At 36.0% G+C, this 10,104-nt stretch overlaps 1 protein-coding gene and 1 non-coding gene across 3 annotated transcripts; one reads left to right on the top strand and one right to left on the bottom strand.

Annotated features, from left to right (window-relative positions):
• Nucleotides 1-319: 319 nt before the first annotated feature.
• On the top strand, nucleotides 320-8,907 carry LOC107820671 (phosphatidylinositol/phosphatidylcholine transfer protein SFH13). 2 transcript variants are annotated; one of them, XM_016646994.2, is made up of 7 exons: nucleotides 320-689; nucleotides 1,833-2,213; nucleotides 3,042-3,160; nucleotides 4,076-4,171; nucleotides 5,288-5,544; nucleotides 6,620-6,840; nucleotides 8,110-8,907. In XM_016646994.2, the coding sequence occupies exons 2-7, from the start codon at nucleotides 1,863-1,865 to the stop codon at nucleotides 8,563-8,565; spliced, it is 1,500 nt and encodes a 499-aa protein (XP_016502480.1). In that variant the 5' UTR covers nucleotides 320-689; nucleotides 1,833-1,862; the 3' UTR covers nucleotides 8,566-8,907. The 2 variants fall into 2 exon arrangements, with proteins under 2 accessions (XP_016502480.1, XP_075081717.1); XM_075225616.1 differs by having other exon boundaries at nucleotides 370-689; nucleotides 1,833-2,100.
• Nucleotides 8,908-9,492: 585 nt separating this feature from the next.
• Nucleotides 9,493-9,564, bottom strand: TRNAH-GUG (transfer RNA histidin (anticodon GUG)). The gene has a single exon. It is a non-coding gene; the product is annotated as a tRNA-His (tRNA).
• Nucleotides 9,565-10,104: the final 540 nt, after the last annotated feature.

Raw genomic sequence — 10,104 nt, 5'->3', positions numbered from 1 at the left:
CTAGCTTAAAATAACTTTAACTTCATATAAAAATTAAATTTGTAAATGAATTTGAACGTTGTGAATGTCTTTTAACATTACTATTCTAAATTACTTAAGTTAAATAGAAGTTAATCGCCTAAGTATTTATGAAATTCCATAAGTTATAGAAAAGACGATCTTACAATTAATAAATAGTTTTGAATTTTTAAGGATTGTGATCTCAACATGCTTATATAATACTTTTGTAAAAAAATAAATTTATCAAATTATTTGAAGGTTGTGAAGTAGAAATAGAAGGTTCATATTTAATTACTCTTATTACATAAATAGCCGATTAAATTCATTATTTAGTGCGTGAAAATGGGCCGGCTGGCCTGACAAGTTGGCAATCCAATCCAATTGGAAAACCTGACACGCGATTCAGCAGTATCTAGTGGGACCCAGATCAGTATCTTCTAGCAGAAACCAGTACGACGTGGAGAGTGAAGATCACGTGCCCCTCCCCTCCCCTCCCCTCCCCCGCTCAAGGAAAGTATAAAGCCCTCCGCGGTCAACCTCCGCCGTCGGCCTCCGCCCTGTGTTCCCACTCGTCCCTAAATATCACACTTCACCTAAGCTTTTATTAAATACTCGCTGTGAATTATATACTGTACGAAATCCGTTGAAGAATTGTCTGTTTTTGGTGATCCTGCTCGATTTTGTTTCAGGTAGTTGACCGGACCCTAATTAGTTTAGAATTTATGAGTATTTGATTTATTGATTGATTGATATTAATTTGAGCGCATAACCTTTTGTTTTTCGTCTCTCTTGTTTCTGTTTTTGTTACTCTGCTTTAGATGATTATGGTTTAATAACTTCATTTTAGGCATTTAAGCTGCTTAATCTTGATTATTGAGCTGAATTTTGTTTTATGTTCGACAGCTTTTTTCGCAGCTTTGTCTTATTAGCATGTCTAAAAACTGGTTAATATTCCCTCAGAAATAGCAATTTTAAAGTTGAATCTTTACTAAATATAGAAAAGGTGTCATTCTTTTTGGGGGCTAAGAAAGAGCGTAAGATAAATTAGGATGGAGGGAGTAATTGATTATGCCATAATTCATAATTAGTTAGGATCTATTATATGAATCCTCGGTATAGGTTTGTTTTGCTGCAATACTAGATAAATGTCTTTTAAGATAAATTAGGGAAGGGAAGCCTTGGTGCAACAGTAAAAGTTGCTTCCGTGTGACTAGGAGGCCAGGGATTCAACCTACAGAAAGAACCTCTTGCAAAAATGCAAGGTAAGGGTGCATACAAAACATCCAATGCGGTTCGTATTTCCTCAAACACCGCCCATAGCTGGAGCTTAGTGCACCGTGCTGCCCCTTTTCTTAAAGACAAATTAGGAATTCTCTAAAACTGAATATTATCTAAACATCTATCGGGACGTTTAAGTATCTAGTATAAAAATAAACAGACTCCTGACAAACATCATGTCCAATTTAAATGTAATGACTAAGCCTTAATCCCAATTGGTTGGTATCACTTATAGCTACTTTGTTCCCATTGTGTTTTGTTATACCTAAAGACTGCATTGTTTTAGAGAGGTCATAGTCTGTTAAGAAAATTTCCTTTCATGTAATTTTTTCATCCTCGTCCGTTTTTATCTTCTTCAAATAATCCTATTATCGCTCTAGATATCCTAAGCCTTTATGTTTTGTGACTTAGGACGCATGCAGTGTCCATTTAAGCTCACCTGATTGCCTTATGGTTTCGTATGAAAGCAAATGTTCTAAGAATTAAACCATTCGTAGAGGACATTGGTATATGTTCTGACTTTCGACAATTTCTTTTTCTTTTGTTGATTCAAGATGTGACCAACATTTATATAGTTCATCAATATGGGAGACTTGCCATGTCCACCATATCCCAACAAAAGATTAGAGGCAAGGATACTTAGCAAGAACAAGCTGCCAAAAATTTGTTTAGTTGCTTCTGCGACAAAGCACTTCTCGGAGAAGACTTTGAAATGTATAACCAAAGTGAAACAGAGTGTACAGACTAGTGGAGCTGCTGGTGATGTTGTTGTATTTTTGGCTACCACTGCTGCTCTAGAGATTGTGCGAAGGCTAAGCAAAGGTAGATGTCCTTTTATTTGGCGTGGTTTGCAGGCTCTGCAAGTTTTATGTTATCCACCGTTTAAGTGGATCCAGAAATGGGCTCCTTTGAAGGCATTGGTCAAACAGTTGCAGGTGGTTTTCCATTCATCTTTTGCTGTCATATAACTCCTTCAAATCCGAGAATACTTGCATTCACATTTTGATGTTGTTCTTGTGAACTTTTGACATCTCTTGGTGGGCAGATGCAAGAAACTCTCGATTTATCCCCAAAAAAGAATGTTCTGCGTGTTAATTGAGTTTGACGACTGCAGGACGTACATATGGACAAGCAATGCCAATGGTGCATTTTATTTGGATATTACCAATTTATCTTCAATCTGCTGTATGATGTTCATAGGGTTCTCTTCTTTGTCTGTCTTAAATTTTTCCTGCGCATGGCTGCTTGACAACATTAGTGAAAACAACCAATGACTTTTTGTTTTTCAATTAATCATGTGAGAATTGTGCATTTGTGATTTCAGATTCTAAATTCTTGGATACATAATGTTGACTTTTTTCCCGTATGACTGGTAATAATTTTACGTGAGTCATTGATCCAGATTCTGGTTATCTGCCCAAATATTTTTCTCTTTTATTAGAAAATGTTATTGTGGATTTACTGCTATCTGATTCCCGGACTTCTTGTTTGATTTAGTGGAAGAAGGCTAATCTCTTCTGGCACTCGATCTAATACTAGGAATATTTTATCATAGAGGATAAACTTTTTTTTATGATAAATGGTTTATGTTTTATTTCTGCAGCACTTCAAGAAGATAAACAGTTGACAGCCAAAATTAGTTTAGTTGGCTGTTGTTGTTAGTTGTTACTCACTCGTTATATTTAGCATGTTTGACAGTTTTTTTTTCTAAACTTTCAAATTGATTGGTGTTTCTAGTGTAATGACTGCTGTTATTCTGGCAGAAATTGTCTAGGCCAATGCTATTGCTCTCAATTGCAACACTTTTCTCTGATCGGTCATCATCTACTGAAGAAGCGACACCAAATGACTATCATGATTCTCGAGCATATCCACAAGCTAGGTAGGTGTACTGTTGTAGGTATATTTTCTTTGGAAGCCTTTTGTTTTCTGGACTAGTGCAGTTGTCAAATGGATATAAGGATATGGTTATAGAAGAGTTCATGTCCAATTCAGATGCTTCTCTTTTTGTTTCTTTTTCCATTGTTTGGTGCTTGCAATGATTCTGACCACAGCTAAAGTAACTCTTCATCAGATGACTTCTCATATGATTATTTTTGTGAATTCTAAGTGGAAAAATTCACCTTTTAAGTACTGAGCTAGGGCAACATTGTCTCAATTTTGGGATGTTTCAAAATGCTTGATGCCATCCCACTAATAATATTCTATTCAACTTTCATAATTTTTTCATAAATTTAAATTCATATAACTATTATAATTTTAAACATGTTTTCTCTGTCATTCTGATTTTTCAACCACTATATGAATATTTCCTCCACTAAACAATAAATATATGTCATATGAACTTCTTAAACCTGTGTAAATTCTACAAGAAAAACAGAGAATTAATTAATTAGGATTTATGAAATTAAAGCTACAACGAGAATGAGATTACAGTCTTAGCTAGTTCTACACTGAAACCCATTTTTTTTATAGTCCAATATTTTTATGATACATGTAAATGCAACTTTAACAACAATGACAACATGAAAAGAAGATCATTCATGAGATCCAATAGAAATTGTTTTTTTAATTTTAATTCAACCTTTTTATTCAGCTTTAATGTAGTTGCATTGAAATGTATTGTTAACAACAACAAAAATAAAAAGAAATATTCATGAGCCCTAGCAATTATGCTCGTATGATTGCATTTTCTTCGTGAAATTGATCCTCATTATCTCTTTTTTTGAAAAATGTGCTCTCAGGGTTCTTATTAAGGTTATTACTTCTAATGTATTCTACATGATTCACGTTACAGCTCTCATGATGAAGTATTGGATGATGATTATCCTGAAAGATGGTTGCTAGAACTCCATAGGGAACTCAGGGAGGAGGGTATTAGTGTACCTGAAAGGTGAGATTCCACCCTTCACTTTTGCGGAAATCAATGTTGCTTTGACGTGCCATATTTTCACTTTAGTAGGTTTTATTTTTTTATGCTTGCTCAAAAAAGGAAGAAAGAGATCCTCAAAAATAATAAAGCTTGCGAAGTCAGACTTCTATTTATCTACAAAATATGTTGGTCTTATGCAGTGTTTTAAAAGGCGTTTTTGGGGCGAGGCGCACCAAAAACGCCCCGAGGCGATGGTGTGGGGCGAAAGTCTCAAGAGGCATACGCCCAGCAATTTGGGGCGTACTCCCGGGCGCTCGTGGCGTACGCCCGGGCGTTTGAGGCGCATTTTTTTAGTGAGGCGTAAGCCCCAAAGATTTTTTCAAATTAACAAAATTTGTTGAATAAATCCTTCATATAATACCCAAATTCTCAAAAGTCAGCTTGGTAATTGCTCAAAAGTTTTAAAAAGGAACTGAAATGTATTAAATTTGAAAGTTAAGACCTTTTTTATTGATTGAAGCCTTAATTCATGGTCTTTCCCAATTCTTTATCTTGTCCGCTAGTCTGCTAATATCTCCCAAAAGCAATGAATATTCAATTTTTTTTTTTACAAATACAAAGAGAAACCCATTCTCCTTCATAGCAGCAAGTTCAAAGTTCAAATTGCAGGTTAATCGTCCTTTTTGTTCCTCCATGTAGAAAACTTTATTCTTTTCGACTCAAGTTACTTGTGCTTCTAAATAGCATATAATAGATTGTTTTGACTAGTTTTTTGTGGGGATGGAGCGCGCGCGCACACACACACATATATATATATATTCACATATTTATAGTTTTCTTCAATTTTTATGCAATTTTACATGTTTATAAATATTTACTGTAATTATATTATTTTATAAAATATTAAAAATTAAATACCTATGTGGCTTACGCCCCGTTCCTCGGGGCTTACACCTCGCTAAGGCATATGTAAAATGTCTCGCCTTACGCCCACACCTTTTAAAACTCGGGTCTTATGTACTTGTTAGTGCAAGTATTCCTTTTCTTTAATAATTTCAAATACTATTTGACTAATTTGTCACTGATATACTATCATGTCATATTGGATTTCGCATGTTCCATATCACCTGCTAACAGGTTGAATGATGATGAGCTCCGACAATTTTATGCTGCTGCAAATGGTGATTTTTCAAAGTTGCTTTCATCAGTTAAGAAGACCATTAAATGGAGGCAGAGTTACACAATTCTTTCACCAGAAGAGCTCGAGGCTTGCTCACAGTTCATTTTTTGGCATGGCCATGATGCCAATCAACGGCCTTGCCTCATCATTCGCCTTGGACTTGCTTGCTCCAACCTGAAATCCAGGGACAGACTTCTCGTTGTAAAAGCAGTTGGTATGCATGTCTTTCTTGAGCAGTTTATGCATCAGTAGAACTGGAACACATTTAAGAATGTGCCACTAATGACTGAGCCAACTGAATATGTTTATTCTTAAGCTTGACAATTAGGGTCCGGCAGGGGCGGACGTACCTTGGTGTCATCCAACACTGCTTCGCAGGAAAAGTTCAGTAAATTTGTGTCAAGTATAGATATGTACAACTTTTTGTTTTTTTGGATAAATAAGTTAAAATGACACGGTTTCTCACCTCTCGCTTGCTCTCATGGTCAATTGCTTCTCTTCTCTAGGGGAGGTTCTTGGTTCGAACTTCGTCATCTGCATGCTGTGTTAAAGTACAACATTTTTTGTGCCTTTTCTGATTAAAATTATTTGTCAGCGAGGGTTGAATCCTTGACCCCTTAGCTGGGCATGCTGAACCAGTGGGCTACACTAGAGCTTGGTGCGCAACAACAAAAAAAAATTCCTGCAACTTGTCTTACTATTTTTTTCTTTCATCTTTTTCTTGGGCGATGAAGTTGGTCGAAGCCATTTGCAAAGTCAAATAATGATAGAGTTTTAAGTGTTTGTTTAGTATTTTATATAGAAACAAAATATTTAGTATTATTTCCGGTAAGGATATTATGAATACATTTCAAAATATAAAAATTTGTAGAGTAAAGTCATAGTAATATACTTGAATTCGTTTTTCTTCAATAAGTTTTGACTTGGGTTGTTTTAATTTGTATTGTCATAGTGATTTGTTTAATTGTTCATTTCTTTAAACGTCGACACCGCTTACGAAAAATTCTGCATATGCCCCTGGGGTCCGTGGGGATGACCAATCCTGAGTTTAGTTGTCTCTAGTTTCGTGGTACCAAGTAAAAGCTGCTTCAATGGAAATTACTGCCTTTTGGATTATTCGTCAGACTTGCATGGCATGAAAACACCAATTTTTCTTGTCTGCTCTTTGTAATTCGTCATACATTTTTTTCTCTTTCATTATTGGTTTTTTGTCTCAGTTTTTCATGTGGACTTCTTCATTTTGCATCCTGATTTTGGATAGATTTCTTATTGAGGTCTTGATTCCCCAGTTTCGCAGATTGAACACGGTATTTTGAGCTTGGTCGATGTGAGACATCCTCAAATTACTGTCTTGATGGACTGTGAAGGACTCTCTCCACTTGGTTTTCCCATACACACAATGAGATCTTGTGCTATGCTCTTGCAAGATCATTATCCTAATCGTCTAAGCTCTTTGATTGTAGTACGGCTCCCTCAAGTTGCCCAAATAATAATGCAGGCTTTCTTTAAGGTAACTTTACTGTTTATGCATTAAAAGATCTACCACCAACCCCAATGAAAGAAAGAGGAAAAAGAAAACTGGAAACTTCTGAGCCACTTTCTTTGCAGGTGGTTTAGAATTTCTTTTTGGTTCACTTGTAATTGAAGTTATTTTTTTAAGAAAAGGCTGCGCACAGATGTAGCTGGTATGGTGGTGGCAGGCTAAATAGCTTGGACTCTGGTGCAGGTGTTCGATATAGGTGCAGATCTAGAGGTCGGATCCTTCATGATCTAAATTTTAAGATTTAGGGGTGTGGATTTAGGTACGGATACGGGTGGGGAATTCGGCTGAAAATAATTCAGATATCTATAAATATAGTTACAAAAATATGCCCAAACTATGAGATTTTTATGTGAAAATTTTATATTTTGCTTGTGGAGTGCAGAATGTTTCTCTTTTAAATAACAACAACATACTCAGTATATTCCCACAGTGTGGGTCCGGGGAAGGTAATGTATACACAAACCTTACCACTACCTTGTGAAGGAAAAGAAGTTGTTTCCGGTAGACCCTTAGCTCAAGAAAAGCAATTCTCAACATGTTTGAAAAAGAAAAACAATAGTAAAGAAGTCATGTTGAAAATGATGAAGACAAGAAACAACAGCAAAATAACAGAGCAATAAGAAAACTGACACAAGGAAAACAACAGGTAGTAATAAAAATCGAAGGCTAAGATACTACAAGAATGATGGAAAATTTCTCTTTTATATATAAGGTATTCTATTTTCTTCTTTCATCCTAGCTTTTGTTTTGATTATAGAAATCATTTTAGTCTTAAATTTCTTCGTCGATTTTGGTCAAAGAACCGAAAATCGATTGACCAGTCCAGTACGGATCCTACACCCACATACACACCCACGTCGTGTCGACACGGGTGTTGCACTGTAAATAAAGAGTCTGAGCAACTTAGCTTTTGTAAACACGATATAATTCTCTCGGCCGTATAATCCGTTCATACTATTCAACGAAGGGAAATGATATTCCTATCTTCATATCAAAGGACATCTTAGAAGAGTTTCTTCTTGTTGGTACTGCCTGGAGAAATATCCGATGGTTTGGTTTTTGATTGATACTCATCAATATGTTGGATTAATGTGCACCTTTCTAGGTTTTAATTGAGCTCCTAATCTCTTATTATAATATTTGTGTGGAAATAAAAAAAGACTTGCCAGCAGTGCATAATTTCATTGGCTCGTATGTCTGTATTGTTGTCAAATCAAACGAACATTGTACTTGCAGGTGCTTAAACCAGCCACGCGCCAAAAAGTGAGGATAATTGGGAGAAACCATCTAGAGTTTCTCTCCAAGAACCTCGATTCAATCCCTCCGTTTCTTGGTGGAAGCTGCTCGTGCTCAAAATGCTCAGACGGGAGCAATGTGGAGGGTATATCTGATGAAGTCACGTTGGCAGAACCAACACCTGATCGTGTGGACAGATCTGATGAGGTCTCTCAGACAGAACCAACACCTGATCATGTGAATAAATCTGATGAGGTCACTTGGACAGAACCAGCACCTGATCATGTGAACAAAAGCCCCGAGCTTGATCATAATAATGGCTCCAACACAAATGGCAACAGGGAAGAGCTGATAAAGACCCTCATCATTGGTATACTGATGGTGTGTATACTTATTGCTGTGATTGTGGCAATGCATTATCCAGAAAGATTGCCTCTTTTGCATTCGCTTAGATAATAAATTTTCTGCTTGCTGCGGAAGTTGTGGATGGAGACTTGCACGAAACATGTGCTTCTCCAGGGAAAGCATAAATCCACTCCCCCCAACAATAGATTTCTCTTCATCTTTATCAGGGCCATACAAATTCCTAGTTTGACATAGATGCATATCATATAGTAGTATGTTAGTAGAGTATTTAAATAATTTCTTATCAATGTACAGTATTTTGTGATCACCTAAAGAAATAGATTCACTTGGATTCCTGCGTAGTTGGGGATGCTTAAGAAATTCTTGAATCGTGTGCTAAAGTACTGAGTTTTGTTCGTTGGAGCGGATAAAGATAGCTGTTAATTTCCTTCATTTGATGGCGTTACTTCTTTCTTTGTTCGCTAAGATTTGCCAAAATATTCTTTGGATACAAATTCCAGATATGGTTAACATGTACTAGTATATTGTGATTGACAATAAAATCTATGCTTTGCGAAATATAGGAACTGATGGTGCTCGTGCAGGAGTAACTAGAGAACTACCCATCTCAAGAAAATAGTGCTTCTAGTTAAAAGTTGACAAAGTCCATACTACATTATGAGTTCACTGGATAATTGGCAAAAGTTAGATGCCTTTGTACTTTGAATCAACTGCTTATGACAAGTAGGAAGAGATATGAAGACAAAGACGCCAACTAAGTTAGCAAAGAATCCCAGATCTTGATCATCATCCATTATGTGCAATAAAGTTGAACCCAAATGAGTTAGAACCATATGAAAATCCCTACATTGGTCAAACCATATAAAACCCACAACAACCTGAAATAGGTACAAATTCTCTGATCAAAACTCCAGTAAACAAAGAAAAAGAATCAAAATGAATGGAAAACACTAAAAATGATAGGATTGTTGCAAGATTGCCTCTTCTTACAGTAGAAGAAATAACAAAAAAAGTAAATGTGGCTGCTGGGATTCGAGCCCAGGTCTCCACGGCCACAACGTGGAATTCTCACCACTAAACTACAGCCACAAGATGTTTATGTTTGTGGATTAAACACTTATCAACAACTGCGTAATCAGTCAGAGTTACTAACGTTGTTGTTTCTTTTTGTTGGTTTTCCACCCGATGTCTGGTAACCGCTTTAAAACTGACTAATTCGAATTCATATCGAAAAGTCTCCCTTTGAGTTTGAGGGGTAAACTGCTCGTCTGCTCCCTGCCAAATTAAAGGCAACTCGGTACCCAAGCATCGCACCAAAAGCTCTAATTAAGGATGACTTTTAGGTGAAACATATTGACGAAGAAAAGCTTCTTAGTTTTATGTACTTATGTGATTTTATATTACAGGATCAATATATAACAACGGGCGTAAGTTTTCGAGTCCTTTTCAAGTCTAACGGGATAACCATTATATTTCAATAGATGTGATATCTAACATATTTAGTTTTTTAATATTTCTATGTATATTATAAAATATTAAAAAGCGAACTGAATTTATACCATAACATCATATTATCTATCTTCTTTGATATACTAGGATGAGTTTAAATTCACCTGTTCTATATTCTTT

Source organism: Nicotiana tabacum, chromosome 11 (genome assembly GCF_000715075.1).
Source record: "Nicotiana tabacum cultivar K326 chromosome 11, ASM71507v2, whole genome shotgun sequence".
Taxonomy (NCBI): domain Eukaryota; kingdom Viridiplantae; phylum Streptophyta; class Magnoliopsida; order Solanales; family Solanaceae; genus Nicotiana; species Nicotiana tabacum.
The sequence above is the reverse complement of the archived record's forward strand: the minus strand, read 5'-3'. Positions and strand labels throughout refer to the sequence as shown.